This window comes from Kogia breviceps, chromosome 10 (assembly GCF_026419965.1).
Source record: "Kogia breviceps isolate mKogBre1 chromosome 10, mKogBre1 haplotype 1, whole genome shotgun sequence".
NCBI classification, from domain to species: Eukaryota; Metazoa; Chordata; class Mammalia; order Artiodactyla; family Physeteridae; genus Kogia; species Kogia breviceps.
Genome location: NC_081319.1, coordinates 67,451,062 through 67,468,440, shown reverse-complemented (window position 1 = coordinate 67,468,440; position 17,379 = coordinate 67,451,062). Strand labels below are relative to the sequence as shown.

The 17,379-nt window shown below is 41.1% G+C and overlaps 1 protein-coding gene across 2 annotated transcripts in view; it reads left to right on the top strand.

The window, feature by feature from the left end:
- Positions 1 to 16,728, top strand: part of LOC131764033 (HLA class II histocompatibility antigen, DO beta chain) — a 48,485-nt gene extending 31,757 nt beyond the window's left edge. The window contains exons 2-7 of one of the 2 annotated variants that reach the window (XM_059076939.2): positions 1,208 to 1,299; positions 13,392 to 13,661; positions 14,125 to 14,406; positions 14,861 to 14,971; positions 15,411 to 15,502; positions 16,268 to 16,349. In XM_059076939.2, coding sequence (XP_058932922.2) covers positions 1,208 to 1,299; positions 13,392 to 13,661; positions 14,125 to 14,406; positions 14,861 to 14,971; positions 15,411 to 15,454 — 799 coding nt within the window. In that variant the 3' untranslated portion in view covers positions 15,455 to 15,502; positions 16,268 to 16,349. Of the gene's footprint in view, positions 1 to 1,207; positions 1,300 to 13,391; positions 13,662 to 14,124; positions 14,407 to 14,860; positions 14,972 to 15,410 lie in introns of both variants that reach the window. The other variant, XM_067005988.1, reaches the window with a different exon arrangement.
- Positions 16,729 to 17,379: the final 651 nt, after the last annotated feature.

Sequence of the window (17,379 nt, the reverse complement as noted above, 5' to 3'; positions counted from 1 at the left end):
GGCAAAAAAGGAGTCTTGCTTTCCTTGGTTATCAAATATTTTTTTTCCAGTTTCTTTTTAGCAGAAGATCTTGCCTTGTTCTAAACTGAGTTTATTGAAGTCACACAACTGGAACTTCCTCATTCCCCTCTTTATCACCCCAAATCTTCCTATTTCATTCATGTGTCTGAAAAAGTCTTTCTCTTTTTATTGCCATGTGTGACAATTATTTGGATTCCAGTCAACATTTGGAGAGTAATTTCTCTTTTCTTCTCCTTTTTATCTTCAATTTCTCCTAAGTACAGGTGACTTTCACTTGACTCAGAAACTTAGGAAGGTCTTTTCTAGCTTAAAAGCAATTTTCCCTTAGTGTTGCTTTTCTCTCAAGAGAGAGTCTCATCTTTTCCCTTGTTTTCCCTTCCAAAATTCCTGAAGGACTGCTTATATCTGCTGCCTTCATTTTCTCATTTTAATTCACTCTTTACCTTTCTGGAATATTGCTTCTACCTTTAACACTCTGTTCCATTGAAGGTTTTTGGTGCCCCATTACTTATAAAATGCAATAACGCTTTCTTCTCTTTTATCCTCTTAGCCATTTTTGCAGCATTTTATTCTTTTGAGAATCTTCTCTCCATGTTTTTTTTTTTTTTTTTTTTTTTTTTCTTCCCCCATCTTGGTTTACAGTAAATCCTCTTCAGGTAATTCTCAGTCTCTTCAATTTCTTCTCTGATAATCCTTTCCCTAACTCCTCATAAGGTCCATGCTTCAGAATGCTGTCTACTGTCTTCTTTATTTACACACTCTCTGTAGGCAATGTGAACGACCCCATCAGCATGGAGATCTATTAGTCACAGCAGGCCAGGGACAGTGCTATATGAAGATAGTAAGATCCATGATAAACAATCTGCCCAGTTCTTCTAAGAACACATACCTTGCAGAGTAGTTTTTTCTTTTTCTCCTAGCTGGTTTCCATGTACCTAAACTGCTGCCAGTGATTCTGCAGGTAAAGAGTTCTTGAGTGGTAACAACTTTATGAAAGTATTCTACCCAGCACCTAATGACACAAAGCTCCTCTGTCTTGATTGGTTATCCATGTGAGGAGTTTCCAATCCTGGGGAGGCCAGGAAGGTATCTCTATTCTTCATGAATATTTTTGACTGAGTTGTGTGTGGGCAAGCCCCATTCTGAAGAGGTGGACGATTTTTCTGTCTCGCTTGTTTTCTTCCAGAATGGATTCTAGCTGGGTTCCCTGGGTGGTGACTTTGTTAGTGACGGTAATCAGGCTGGATTCCTCCATGACTCAAGGCAGAGATTCTCCAGGTAAGGACAAAGTGATTTCTTTCAGGTGTACATGCAAAAACTGGCGTGGGGGAGGAAGGCCTTTCCCTACAGGTCTAGGCTCCAGTCCAGACCGGAAGGGGCTTCTGGGTTCAAAGAGAGTCTTCTTCCCTTTGACAGGAAATTATTCCTTCCCTCTTTTTTTTTTTTTTTTTTTTCCGGTATGCGGGCCTCTCACTGTTGTGGCCTCTCCCGTTGCGGAGCACAGGCTCCGGGCGCACAGGCTCAGTGGCCACGGCTCACGGGCCCAGCCGCTCCGCCGCATGCGGGATCTTCCCGGACTGGGGCACGAACCCGTGTCCCCTGCATTGGCAGGCGGACTCTCAACCACTGTGCCACCAGGAAAGCCCTTATTCCTTCCCTCTTTACCACATGCAATGGACCGGCAGGAAAAGGGTCTTCCTGTTCCAGAGCCACGGATTCAAGGAGTCCGGAGGCAGGAAAAAGGGAAACATTGCTTGCTTAGGGTCCTTATGGTATTAATGTCAGTCTGAAGAACTCTAAAAAATGGAGGCAGTCTGAGAATAGCTGCTATCCTTCAGCAAGGAGTTTGATGATTGTGACTGTTTCTGTATGTATCCAATTGGAGTATATGTGAATAAAAGAACTTGGAAACGAAGGCTGCTTCATTTTACATTTTAAAACCCCTATAATATGGTCAGATTGTATGAAGCGACCTTGAGAAATGAGAGAAATTGAATGTATTAGGCCTGTCCTCGTGTTACCAGGTACATGTATTTACTGCTGTTATTTTTCTAGCTGAGGAGTTAAGCTATGCAAACATGAAGTGATATTACATTCCGAAATCATATTTATCAGAAGAAAACAGGATATAACGGGCTAAAAAACAGAACCCCTTTGAACGTCAAAGTCTCATTAAACACAAAAGAGGAACAAACCTAGGGGTGTGGAGAGTGGGTGTGAGGAGTTCATTATTCTTGGAGAACAGAAACCTCTCTGAGCTTATAATATCCATTGAACAACAACAACACATACACAATCAGTAAGATCTAAACTCTGACACAGATCTGACTGAAAACTAACTTAAAAAAAATTTTTATTTAGAGTGTAAGACAAAATAGAGATTTGGAGGTTAGAGCCTTGTTTGAAATTAGCTGAGTTCGAGACGAGTCTGTCTGACCCAGGAAGCATGCTACTGTCCTGACACTCAGTCCAATAGTTCCTCTGAACGCAGAAATGAAGGAAAATCTACTACTCGAGATCAGTAACAATTATCCTTCAAGTCTCAACTGAAATGCCATTTCTTCAGGGAGATCTTTCCTGATCAACTTACATTATTAACCCATTTGAATGTCCTTTTGTATTGTTCTCAAGTGCACAGAATGGAGTTAATCTTCCCCAGTGACTTCACAGCACCTTGTAATCACTGAATAGAACAAGGACGCTCTCCTCTCTTCCCTTGTCTCCATTCTCACTCTCTCCCTTCCATTCTAATGTGTCTGGTATGTCTTTAAGTATGAGGGTGGCTTTTAGGAAGATGTAGCATTGTTTTCCTGTGTGTATTAAAAAAATTTTTTTTTATTGGAGTGTAATTGCTTTACAATATTGTGATAGTTTCTGCTGTACAACGAAATGAGTCAGCTATATGTATACATATATCCCCTTCCTCTTAGACCTCCCTCCCACCCCCGATCCCACCCATCTAGGTCATCACAGAGCACTGAGCTGAGCTTCTTGTGTGTTATAGCATGTTCCCACTAGCTATCTATTTTACACATGGTTGTGTATATATGTCATTCCTAATCTCCCAATTTGTCCCACCCTCTCCTGCGCCCCTGTTTCCACATGTCTGTTCTCTATGTCTGTGTCTCTACTCCTGCCCTGCAGGAGTAGGCTTATCTGTACCATTTTCCTAGATTCCATGTACATGTGTTAATATATGATATTTGTTTTTCTCTTTCTGGCTTACTTCACTCTGTATGACAAACTCTAGGTCCATCTACATCTCTGCAAATGATCCAATTTCATTCCTTTTTATGGCTGAGTAATATTCCATTGTATATACGTACCACATCTTCTTTATCCATTCATCTATCGATGGACACTTAGGTTGTTTCCATGTCCTGGCTATTGTAAATAGTGCTGCAATGAACATTGGGGTACATGTGTCCTTTTGATTTGTGGTTTTCTCAGGGTATATGCCCAGTAGTGGGGTTGCTGGGTCATATGGTGGTTCTATTTTTAGTTTTTTAAGGAACCTCCATCCTGTTCTCCATAGAGGCTGTGTCAATTTACATTCCCACCAACAGTGCAAGGAGCTTCCTTTTCTTCACACCCTCTTCAGCATTTATTGTTTGTAGATTTTTTTTTTTTTTTTTTTGGTGGCACGTGGGCCTCTCACTGTTGTGGCCTCTCCCGTTGCGGAGCATGGGTCCTGGATGCACAGGCTCAGCGGCCATGGCTCATGGGCCCAGCCGCTCCGCGGCATGTGGGATCTTCCCAGACTGGGGCATGAACCCGTGTCTCCTGCATCGGCAGGCGGACTCTCAAACACTGCGCCACCAGGGAAGCCCTGTTTGTAGATTTTTTGATGATGGCCATTCTGACAGGTGGGAGGTGATACCTCATTGTAGTTTTCATTTGCATTTCTCCAATAATTAGTGATATTGAGCAGCCTTTCATGTGCCTCTTGGCCATCTGTATGTCTACTTTGGTGAAATGTCTACTTTGGTGAAATGTCTATTTAGGTCTTCTGCCCATTTTTGATTGGGTTGTTTGTTTTTTTGATATTGAGCTGCATGAGCTTTTTGTGTATTTTGGAGATTAATCCTTTGTCTGTCGCTTTGTTTGCAGATATTTTCTCCCATTCTGAAGATTGTCTTTTCGTCTTGTTTATGGTTTCCTTTGCTCTGCAAAAACTTTTAAGTTTTATTAGGTCCCATTTGTTTATTTTTGTTTTTATTTTCCTTACTCTAGGAGGTGGGGTCCAAAAAGATCTTGCTGTGGTTTATGTCAAAGAGTGTTTTTCCTATGTTTTCCTCTAAGAGTTTTCTAGTGTCCAGTCTTACATTTAGGTCTTTAATCCATTTGGAGGGTATTTTTGGGTATGGTGTTAGGGAGTGTTCTAATTTCATTCTTTTACATGTAGCTGTCCTGTTTTCCCAGCACCACTTATTGAAGAGATTATCTTTTCTCCACTGTATGTTCTTACCTCCTTTGTCATAGTTTAGGTGACCATAGGTGCATGGGTTTATCTCTGGGCTTTCTATCCTGTTTCATTGATCTATATTTCTGTTTTTGTGCCAATACCATACTGTCTTAATTAATGTAGCTTTGTAGTATAGTTTGATGTTGGAGAGCCTGATTCCTCCAGCTCCATTTTTCCTTCTCAAGATTGCTTTGGCTATTCAGGGTCTTTTTTTTTTCCATACAAATTGTAAAATCTTTTGTTCTAATGCTGTGAAAAATGCCATTGGTAATTTGATAGGGATTGCATTGAATCTGTAGATCGTTTTGGGTAGTATGGTCATTTTCACAATATTGATTCTTCCCATCCAAGAACATGGTATATCTCTCCATCTGTTTGTGTCATCTTTGATTTCTTTCATCAGTGTTTTATAGTATTCTGAGTACAGTTCTCTTGCCTCCTTAGGTAGGTTTATCCCTGTGTATTTTATTCTTTGTGTTGTGATGGTAAATGAGATTGTTTTCTTAATTTCTCTTTCTGATTTTTTGTTGTTAGTGTATAGTACTGCAAGAGATTTCTGTGCATTAACTTTGTATCATGCAACTTTACCAAATGTATTGATTAGCCCTAGTAGTTTTCTGGTGGCAACTTTAGGATTTTCTATGTATAGTATCATGTCATCTGCAAACAGTGACAATTTTACTTTCTTTTTCCATTTTGTATTCCTTTTATTTCTTTTTCTTCTCTGACTGGCATGGCTAGGACTTCCAAAACTATATTGAATAATAGTGGCAAGAGTGGACATCCTTGTCTGGTTTCTGATCTTAGAGGAAATACTTTCAGTTTTTCACCATTGAGAATGATGTTTGCTGTGGGTTTGTCATACATGGCCTTTATTATTCAGTGAGCCAAAAAGTGCCTTTGGTTTTTTAAGTGAAAATATAAGGCACATTTTTCATTTTCACCAAGAATTTTATTACACAACCTATTCACCATTTTTTTTACGCTACCTTCTGCCAGTTTTCAGGCAACTTCATAATTCCATCTTCCCAAAACTTTTAATATTTTTGAGCAAAGAGCTGTTCCGGGTGCCTTGTGTGGTCTTCCAGGGAATTGAATTTTTTTTCCATTAAGAGAATATTGTAAAAACCAAAATACATAGAAATCCGAAGGCACATTGTCTGGTCAATACAGCAGATGAACCAGAACTTCCCAGTGAAGCAGTAACAGTTTCTACCTGGTCATCAAAGAAACATGTGGTCCTGCATTATCCTATGGAAGATAATGCATTTTCTGTTGATAATTCTGGAAGTTTTTCGTTGAGTGCTGCTTTCAGTTGGTCTAATTGGGAGCAGTACTTGTTGGAATTAATCATTTGGTTTTCTGGAAGGAGCTCATAATAGAGGACTCCCTTCCAATCCCACCATATACACAGCATCACCTTCTTTGGATGAAGACCGGCCTTTGGTGTGGTTGCTGGAGGTTCATTTCGCTTGCCCCACAATCTCTCCCATTCCACATTATTGTATTGTAACCACTTTTCTTTGCCAATCACAATTTGTTTTAAAACTGGAACGTTTTCATTATGTTTCAGTAGAGAATCACAAGAGGAAATATGGTCAAGAACGTGTTTTTTGCTTAACTTCTGTAGAACCCAAACATCAAAGCCATTAACATAACCAAGCTTGTGCAAATGATTTTCAATGCTTGATTTGGATATTTTGAGTATGTTGGCTGTGTCTTGCATGGTATAACACTGACTGTTCTCAATTACTGTTTTAATTTGATTGCTATCAACTTCAACTGGTCTACCTGACAGTGGAGCATTGTCCAGTGAGAAGTCTCCAGTACGAAACTTCGTGAACCACTTTTGACACGTTTGATCAGTCACAGCAACTTCTCCATACATTGCTCAAATCTTTTTGTGTGTTTCAGTTGCGTTTTTACCTTTCTTGAAATAGTAAAGTCTAATATGTTGAAAATGTTGCTTTTTTCTTCCATCTTCAATATTAAAATGGCTACACAAATATTCATCAATTTTGATAATTTAAAAAAAATGTATGCTGATATGACAGCTGTTGTATACAATTTAACAAAATTGTTTTGAATGAATTTAAATATGACTAAGTTCTACTAGAGCCATGTTACAGAAAAAAACCACACAAAGCTTTTGGCCCACCCAATATGTTGAGGTAGGTTCCCTCTATGCCCATTTTCTGGAGAGTTTTTTTTTTTTTTATCATAAATGTGTGTTGAATTTTGTCAAAAGATTTTTCTGCATCTATTGAGATGATCATATGGTTTATTTATTTATTTATTTGTTTGTTTATTTTTGGCTGCCTTGAGTCTGTTGCTGCGTGCGGGCTTTCTCTAGTTGTGGTGAGTGGGGGCTATTCTTCATTGTGGTGTGCGGGCTTCTCATTGTGGTGGCTTCTCTTGTTGCGGAGCATGGGCTCTAGGCACACAGGCTTCAGTAGTTGTGGCATTCAGGCTCGGTAGTTGTGGCTCACGGGCTTAGTTACTCTGCGGCATGTGGGATCTTCCTGGACCAGGGCTCAAACCCATGTCCCCTGCATTGGCAGGTGGATTCTTAACCACTGAGCCACCAGGGAAGCCCAATAATATGGTTTTTATTCCTTAATTTGTTAATATGGTGTATCACATTTATTGATTTGCGTATATTTAAGAATCCTTGCATTCCTGGGACAAATCCCACTTGATCATGCTGTATGATCATTTTAATGTGTTGTTGGATTCTGTTTGCTAGTATTTTGTTGAGGATTTTTGTGACTATGTTCATCAGAGATATTGGTCTGTAATTTTCTTTTTTTGTGTGTGATATCTTTGTCTGGTTTTGGTATCAGGGTGATGGTAGCCTCATAGAACGAATTTATGAGTGTTCCTCCCTCTGAAATCTTTTGGAAGAGTTTGAGAAGTATAGGTGTCAGCTCTTCTCTAAACGTTTGATAGAATTCACCTGTGAAGCCAACTCATCCTGGACTTTTGTTTGTTGGAAGACTTTTAATCACAGTTTTAATTTCATTACTTGTGATGGGTCTGTTTATATTTTCTAATTCTTCCTGGTTCAGTCTTAGAAAGTTGTACCTTTCTAAGAATTTGTCCATTTCTTCCAGGTTGTCCATTTTATTGGCATATAGTTGTTTGTAGTAGTCTCTTATAATCCTTTGTATTTCTGTGGTGTCAGTTGTAATTCTCCTTTTTCATTTCTAATTTTATTGATTTGCATCCTCTCTTTTTTTCTTGATGAATCTGGCTAAAGGTGTATCAATTTTGTTTATCTTCTCAAAGAACCAACTTTTAGTTTTATTGACATTGCTAGTGTTTTCTTCATTTCTATTTCATTTATTTCTGCTCTGATCTTTATGATTTCTTTCCTTCTACTGACGTTGGGTTTTCTTTGTTCTTCTGTCTCTAGTTGCTTTAGGTGTAAGGTTAGATTTTTCATTTGAGGTTTTTCTTGTTTCTTGAGGTGAGATTGAATTGCTATAAACTTTCCTCTTAGAAAGTCTTTTGCTGCGTCGCATAGGTTTTGGGTCGTCGTGTTTTAGTTGTCCTTTATTTCTATGTATGTTTTAATTTATTCTGTGATTTCTGCAGTGATCTCTTGATTATTTAGTAGTGCACTATTTAGTCTCCATGTATTTGTGTTTTTTACAGTTATTTTTCCTGTAATTGATTTCTAATCTCATAGTGTTGTGGTCGGAAAAGATGCTTGATACGATTTCAATTTTCTTAAATTTTTGAGGCTTGACTTGTGACCCAAGATGTGATCTATCCTGGAGAATGTTCCATGTGAACCTGAGAAGAAAGTGTATTCTGCTGCTTCAGGTGGAATGTCCTATAAGTATCAATCAAATCTATCTAATCTCTTGTGTCATTTAAAGCTTGTGTCTCCTCCTTTATTTTCTGTCTGGATGATCTGTCCATTGGTGTAAGTGGTGTGTTAAAGTCCCCCACTATTACTGTTACTGTTGACTTCCTCTTTTATGGCTGTTAGCATTTGCCTTATGTATTGAGGTGCTCCTATGTTGGGAGGATATTTAAATCATATTTATTTTACTTAAATCATAAATATTTATAATTGTTATATCTTCTTCTTGGATTGACCTCTTGGTCATTATGTAGTGTCCTTCATTATCTCTTGTAACAGTCTTTATTTTAAAGTTTATTTTATCTGATATGAGTATTGCTACTCCAGCTTTGTTTTGGTTTCCATTTGCATGGGATATCTTTTTCCATCCCCTCACTTTCAGTCTGTATGTGTCCCGAGATCTGAAGTGGGTCTCTTGTAGACAGCACATATATGGGTCTTGTTTTAGTAGCCATTCAGCCAGTCTGAGTCTTGGTTGGGGCATTTAATCCATTTACATTCAAGGTAATTATTGATATGTATGTTCCTACTGCAATTTTCTTAATTGTCTTGGGTTTGTTTTTGTGGGTCTTTTTCTTCTCTCATGCTTCCCACTTAGAGAAGTTCCTTTAGCATTTGTTGTAAAGCTTGTTTGGTGGTGCTATATTCTCTTAGCTTTTTCTTATCTGAAAAGCTTTTGACTTCTCCATCAAATGTGAATGAGATCCTTGCTGGGTAGAGTGATCTTGGTTGTAGGTATTTCTCTTTCATCACATTAAATATATCCTGCCACTCCATTCTGGTCTGCAGAGTTTCTGCTGAAAAATCAGCTGATAACCTTATGGCGATTCCCTTGTATGTTATTTTTTGTTTTCCCTTGCTGCTTTAAAAATTTTTTCTTTTTATTTAATTTTTGTTAGTTTGATTAATATGTGTCTTGGTGTGTTTCTCCTAGGGTTTATCCTGTATGGGACTCTCTGTGCTTTCTGGACTTGGGTGGCTATTTCCTTTCCCATGTTAAGGAAGTTTTTGACTATAATCTCTTCAAATATTTTCTCAGACCCTTTCTTTTTCTCTTCTTCTTCTGAGACTTTTATAATTCGAATGTTGGTGTACTTAATGTTGTCTCTGAGGTCTCTGAGACTGTTTTCAATTCTCTTCATTCTTTTTCCTTTATTATGCTCCTTGGCAGTTATTTCCACCATTTAATCTTCAAGCTCACTTATTTGTTCTTCTGCCTCAGTTTTTGTGTTATTGATTCCTTCTATTTTATTTTTCATTTCAGTTACAGTGTTCATCTTTGTTTATTCTTTAGTTCTTCTGGGTCTTTGTTAAAAACTTCTTGTATTTTCTCAATCTGTGCCTGAATTCTATTTCCAAGATTCTGAATCAACTTTACTATCATTACTCTGAATTCTTTTTCAGGTAGGTTGCCTATTTCCTCTTCATTTAGTTGGGCTTTTAGGTTTTTATCTTGCTCCTTCATCTCTAACATATTTTTTTATTGTCTCTCTCTCTCTTTTTTTTTTTTGGTTGGGTGGGACTGTGTTTCTGTCTTATTGGTGGTTTGGCCTGAGGCTTCCAGCCCTGGAGTTTGTAGGCTGTTGGATAGAGCTGGGTCTTGGTGCTGAGATGAGCACCTCTGGGACACCTCACTCTGATTAATATTCCCTGGGGTCTGAGGCTGTCTGTTCGTCCAGCAATTTGGACTCAGTGCTCCCACCATAGGAGCTGACCCCTGACCCCTGACCTGGGAACCAAGATCCTGCAAGCTGCACAAGGTGGCAAAAAAATAAAAAAGGGCCAAAAGTAACAAAGAGTAAAAAATAATATAAGAATAGAAAACTAACAGATATGTTAGAAAAAATAAAATATAAATGAAACAACAACCAGAAGGTAAAACAGAATCACAATAGCAAAAAAATAGGAAAAAAAAGGCCGGAAAAGGCCTTGGCTATGTGGGGTGGGGCTTAGGCATGGGCAGCGTTTAGGTGGGGGTGGGGCCTATGCTTAAGCCCTTGGGGGTGGGGGGTGGGAATTAGTCTCAGCGCCGTTGGAGGGGCCCTGATGTGTCTCTGGCCTCAGAGTAGGGATGATCAGGCCTGAGACCTTAGCAGGTTCCCTGTTCACCTTTACTCTTCTTCCCCCACCCCCTCTCTCCCACACCCTTAGCACCCACGTGGCAGGAGGGGTCCCTGGATGGTGGAGGACTCAGGGCGCGAGTGGGCAGGGGAAATGCCATCCACGTTCTCCTGAGTCCTCTGAAACTCCAAGGGTCCCTCCAGGCACAGGAACCCCTCCCCTCCCCCAGCCACCCCTCAGGGGCACTGGTTCCCTCCGACCTCCACTTCTCTTTCCCCCTCGCTCCCCCTCATGTCCTCCCCAGTCACTCGGGGGTTCCTCCTGTCCCCTTGGGTGTCAAGGTCCCCCACCAGCCTCTGGTAGGTGCCCTAGTTGTGAGGAGACACGAAGTCCACGTCCTCCTAGTCCGCCATCTTGACTCCACTCCCTCCTGTGTGTATTTTTAAATTTTAATAAATGTCATTGTGCGATGAATCACATTATGTTTCTTTTCTTACCTAACACAGTGCTTTTGAGCTCTACCTCGGTGTTGGTGTTCGTGAATCCAAACCTGTCTTTATTGATAGGGAAGCAGGTCAGGGAGGGGAAGTGTCTGTTTCTATGTAAAATACCTAGATATAGAACTAGAACTTAAGTGAACTGAGACCAATCCAGGTCCATTTACCAGTTTGTCTCTTAAAATTGTCCAGATCTTCAAATCTAAGACAACTATCACAACCTTAGTTTGTTTGGGTTGCTATGACAAATGCCACAGATTGTGTTGCTTATAAACAACAGAAATTTATTTCTCAAAGTTCTGGAGGCTGGGAAGCCCGAGATCAAGGCTACAGCATGGTTGTGTTTTGGGAAAGGCTCTCTTTCTGATTCAGAGCTGGCCCCTTCTCTCTGTGTCATCACATGGTGGAAGGGGCTAGGGGAGCTCTCTGGAGCCTCTTGTCTAGGGACACTAATCCCTTTCATCAGGAATCCATGCTCCTGACCTAAGTACCTCCCCCAACACTGCCGACTGCCATTACCCTTGGGGGTTGGGATTTCAAAATTTGAATGGAGGGAACACAAACATCCAGACCACAATACACAATCATACATTTTCTTACCTATGAAGACTGATTAAATAGCTTTGGGAAATTAAATTGTTTTGGAGAACATGCCAATTAAAAAAGAGTTACATTGTATGAAAGTTAGTATACATTTCAAACTAATCACTATCAATACTAATGAGGTACTTTGAAAGTAGAAAATCATAATGGAGAATGGATTTGCATATTTATTTATTTATTTAAAATTTATTTTTTTTAAAAAAAATTTATTTATTTATTTTTGGCTGCGTTGGGTCTTTGTTGCCGCACGCGGACTTTTTCTAGTTGCAGCGCTTGGGCTTCTCATTGTGGTGGCTTCTGTTGCAGAGCACGGGCTCTAGGCATGCAGGCTTCAGTAGTTGTAGCACACGGGCTCAGTAGTTGTGGCTCGTGGGCTCTAGAGTGCAGGCTCAGTAGTTGTGGAGCACGGGCTTAGTTGCTCCGTGGCATGTGGGATCTTCCTGGAACAGGGCTCGAACCCATGTCCCCTGCATCGGCAGAGAGATTAACCACTGTGCCACCAGGGAAGTCCCTAAAATTTATTTTTTATTGAAGTATGGTTGAATCACAATGTTGTGTTCATTACTGCTGTACAGCAAAATGACTCAGTTATATATATATTTTCATATTCTTTTCCATTATGGTATATCACGGATATTGAAGGATTTGGATTTTTAAATTCATTCTTCAGTGGAAGTGTTTAATATAAAAGCCTCCAGAGAAGGTTTAAGTTAACCCTATATTCACCATGTTATTACCACTGCTAGAACTGTGCATACAGGGCCAATGATGATGATGATGATGATAAAAGGCATCTTCAAGTCATGAGTTTATATATATATATATATTTTTTGCGTTACGCGGGCCTCTCACCGCTGTGGCCTCTCCCGCTGTGGAGCACAGGCTCCGGACGCACAGGCTCAGCGGCCATGGCTCACGGGCCCAGCCGCTCCGCGGCATGCGGGATCCTCCCGGACCGGGGCACGAACCCGTGTCCCCTGCAACGGCAGGCGGACTCTCAACCACTGCGCCACCAGGGAAGCACCCATGAGTTAATATTATTTTACCCAACGTAGATAGAGGTAATGAAGTCATTACCTTACTAGAGCCAACAGAGGGGATGAGGTCTCTGAGTAATCGTGCAAAGGAAAATGTCGAGAAAATTCATAAAAAAAAAATTTTATTTTGGCTGCGCCACCTGGAATCTTAGTTCCCCAATCAGGGATCAAACCTGTGCCCTCTGCAGTGGAAACACAGAGTCTTAACCACTAGACCACTAGGGAAGTCCCCAGAAGAAAATTCTTGAGAATTGAGAAATACTTGAGAAATCTTGAGAAATACTTTCCATAGTGAGTGGAAAGTAGAAGGGGAGTTTATTTCACACCTACTATGAACCTACTCTGCATTTCTTTACCCCACCTCCATCCTCCTTTCACTTTACTCTAGAAGGAATATATAGAATTAACTTACTAACGGCAAGAATACTATTGAACTATTCCATACAGGGCTGGGAATTCTTGGGCTTCTGAAGGCTTGGCTTGGAGAAACTTAGCACAGTGTCTGGCAAAACGCAAACAGTCTATAAATATTGGTCAAAGGAATGAATATTTGTTGAATGAAAGTTTATGTCTCTGGACTCATTCTGACTTGCTTCTTTGGGTTACATGTCTCCTGTTTGGCTGGCCTGGTAGGCAGGACCTCAGGCTTCTTTCAAAGAAGAATGGATGTCTCTTTGCTAGGGGGAACCAGGGTGGGGCCCAGGGGAGCAGAGGCTACTTTGGCCGATTTACTGAGGTCAAAGGCCTCCTCTCCAATCAATGTGGTGTGGCATAATAAGCCAGGTATAGGTTTCCTAACTGGGTCTGGTTCATAGTCTTTTTTTTTGGTTTTCTAGAAGATTTTGTGATTCAGGCAAAGGCTGACTGTTACTTCACCAATGGGACAGAAAAGGTGCAGTTTGTGGTCAGATTCATCTTTAACCTGGAGGAGTATGCACGTTTTGACAGCAATCTGGGGTTGTTTGTGGCCTTGACGGAGCTGGGCCAGCCTGACGCTGAGCTGTGGAACAATCGGCCCGATATACTGGCAAGGAGTAGAGCCTCTGTGGATGCGCTCTGCAGACACAACTACAAGCTGGGTGCACCCTTCACTGTGGGGAGAAAAGGTGAGGTGTAAGGTGGGGACTGCAGGGATTTAGGAATCTCCCCGTGTGAGCCTGGCCGTGGCTCTTCTTCCTTGTACTGGGCAGTTTCCTCCTTCAGGATAGATGGGTCAGGAGCAGGGGAGTCTGTATATGTTCTGTCCTCAATTGTGACTCACTCACTATCCTCAGGGGTCAGTTCACGCTGGTCTTGGGTCCCAGACCCCCAGTTCTCAGGGACTTTAAGGGCTAGTGTCTTCCCAAATACAAGGGGCAATTGTGGGCATGTGATAAATCCTAAATCCACCTTGAGACACTAACATATCCAGTGTTTGAGTCTTTGGGGGTGAGATTTTCCCACATTGCCAGTTTCTACTTGGGTGATTTGGGAAGGAGATTTGGGACTGAGATAACCTTTAATGAAACGCCTGTGTTGGCTTTGTGGATTTCCTTCACCATGTCTTATTTCTTCTCTCCCCCCTGCTAGTGCAACCAGAGGTGACAGTGTATCCAGAGAGGATCCCAGCCTTGCAGCACCACAATCTGCTGCTTTGCTCTGTGACAGGTTTCTATCCAGGGGACATCAAGATCACGTGGTTCCGGAATGGGCAGGAACAGAGAGAGGGGGTCATGTCCACTGGCCTCATTAGGAATGGAGACTGGACCTTTCAGACAATGGTGATGCTGGCAATGACGCCTGAACTTGGAGAGGTCTACACCTGCCTTGTTGATCATCCTAGCCTGCTGAGCCCTGTTTCTGTGGAGTGGCGTGAGAATCAGCTTATACTTTCTGGACGAAACTCGGATCAATCTGACTCAAGACCTGTGTTACCTCTGTGTTCATCTTGGCTACAACACTAGTTCTTTTTCCCTCTGATCTGAGGGAGTCATAGAAATTGGGGTCTTTGGGTTGGGGTGGGAAGAAACATGGCAGATAGCTATCCTAGGACCTTCCAAGAAATCTGGAGGTGTAATCACCTTGTCACTTACTTCCAACTTTGGGAGCTACTGTCCTCTAATGCTTTGGTCTTGGCATTTAGGGGGACATTATTATTGGCTATAAGAATCATTAACAGAAACTCCATGAGTACAAAGCTTGGCTTCAAAGATGTAGTCCTTCCCTAGATAGCACTGGATTGGTGTCCAGCACAGGTTCTGGGATTTCAGGAAGGTACACCAGATATTGGGAGCTTTTGGCTCACTTTAACACATGTTTTCCATAGGAGCTCAGTCTGAATATTCTTGGAGAAAGATGCTGAGTGGAATTGCAGCCTTCCTGGTTGGTCTAGTCTTCCTTTTGGTGGGGATCGTCATCCACAACAGGGCTCGGAAAGGTAATGAGCTCTGAGGAGTACCCCTGCCACCTGCCCCCTGGCTTTCCCCACTTCCCACTTTTCCTAATGTCTAAGATGCAAGGCCATGAGGGCTGATCATACCTCTCAGGGATCACTGGGATAGTTTTTTCCTGAAGCCAGAAACATTTTGGGGGGTAATCGGAGATGGAGTTCTGATACTCTGGGTCATTCCCCATCGCTCGGGATAATCACAACATTTGGTTCTAACTGGGGCATCCTATTTCTTCCTTTTTTATTGTCATCTGGTGCTGAGGTAATGTCTCCTTCCTTAGCTTTTGGGGCCAGATCATTAATCCATCCTTTGGCGGAGGGAGGGTCACGGGGATAAGATGTAAGTGACTCTGGCTGGGTGTGCTGTCTGCTGAGTCCCTGTGCTGGAGGGTGGGGGACTCACGGGACTTTATCACTGTCCCTGCAGGTCCCAAGAGCAGTTCTTCGTCCACAGCCACATTAAGGTCCTAATAGAAGTGTCTCCCCCTGGAGCCTGAAGAGGGATCGAGTGGCCCTGGAGTAAGTGAAGGACATTCATGAGGTCAATGTTCTGGATGACTCGTTTCCATGAGACCTTGGAGGAGTCCTGAACTGATTCTAGAGTCTTGTGTTCTGAGATCACACATCTCTCATCCTTGTGCCTTTCTTCCTCCTCCTTGTCTATACTAGTCCCCATTTCCAAGGACTGTGTCCAGAAATTCCCCTAAGACCTAGCTCCTTCCAATCCCAACCCTAACCCTCTAAGTCGTGATCTCCATCTATCTCTCTTCCAAAGGCAGCCCCACAGTCTTCAGAAGACAAACGTTCAGATAGTCACTGCTCCCTTTTCATTGTTTTTTAAAAGACCTTTTCCTTTAAAATAAAACTGAGATAGAGATAACCACGTAAAATGTATAATTCAGTACATGACTTAAGGCAAACCCCCTGTAATCAATGCTCAGTTCAAGAAATAGAACTTTTCCATCCGCTGCATAAGTCTCCCTGCTGCGGGCCAATCAAAGCCCACTCTTTCCTCTCAAAAGTAGTCATATCCTTGCAAACTATTTGGGCCTTGAATTTCCTTTGACGGATGATTTTATTATACTTACAATTAAAAGAAAATCATCTGTAGGACTATACAGATTGTCTAATTTCGGGGTCAGCTTTGGTAAATTTTATGGGGTAGATTAATTAGGGTACAAAGTATTTGTCATTCATCTCATGGAGATGTAGCTGGCCCTGGACTTAGACCATTCTGAGAGTACATCTAAAGAAGGCTTACAGCTTTTATTTTCCTATTGGAAGTCCTGAGCCATCGGGTAAGAAGTTTGCCTTCATTGCTGATGGGACCACAAAGGCCACGTTAGAGGCACTGGAATTGCTGAGGGAGAGAGTGTCTCCGTGTCCCAGTTGAGCCTCCAGAGGACCCCAGCCCCAGCTATCATCTGACTGCAACCACATGAGAGACCGTCTGTGAATACCACCTTCTAAGCTCTATCAACTCCTAGAACTGTGAAAAATCATTAAGTGGCTGTAGTTTGAAGCCACTAAGTTTGGGTGCAATTTGTTATACAGAAATAGATCATGAAATGTTGTTTTTCAAAGAATTTTATCAAAACGACAAATCTACCGGCACAAAATTCTTTATATCCTGTTAGTATCTTTTAATGTTTGTAGAATCTGCAGCAATGGCATCTTTTTGTTACAGATGTTAGTAATTTGTAATTTGGATTTTTCTTCCTTATCAGTCTTGCAGGTGGTTTATCAAAAAAAAAAAAGAAGAAAAAAAGAAAACTCTAGCTTTGTGATTTTCTTTATTATACATCTATTGTCCATTCTATTTCCTCTCTTATCTTCATTATTTCCTTTCTTCTACTTTTTTTGGCGTGTGTTTCTCCAGTTTACACAGCACCATTTGTTGAAGACACTATCCTTTCCCCATTGGATGTTCTTGGCTCCCTTGTCAAATATTAGTTGAATATATATGGAAGGGTTTAATTCTGGGCTCTCTTTTCTGTTCCACTGGTCTATGTGTTCATTTTAATGCCAGTACTATATTGTTTTTATTATTATAGTTTGAAACCAGGAAGTGCGATACCTCTGGCTTTGTTCTTCCTTCTCAGGGTTGCTTTAGGTATTCTGGGTCTTTTGTATTTTATGATTTTTTTGCTATACAGGTTGCTAGTCCTACCTCATTCACTTAAAACTTGGTATATTAGTCCTTTGCATGGCTATACCACAATTCATCCATTCTCTCTCTTAAAATTAAGACTGTTTCTTTTCTCTTCAGTTACTTTTTTTATATGTCATCTTGGGCACATGTATGAGAATTTATTTAGAATGTTTATCTAGGATGGAAGTCTGGGATTATCCAACTACCCAAAGGGATATACGCCAATATTTAACATATTTTATAC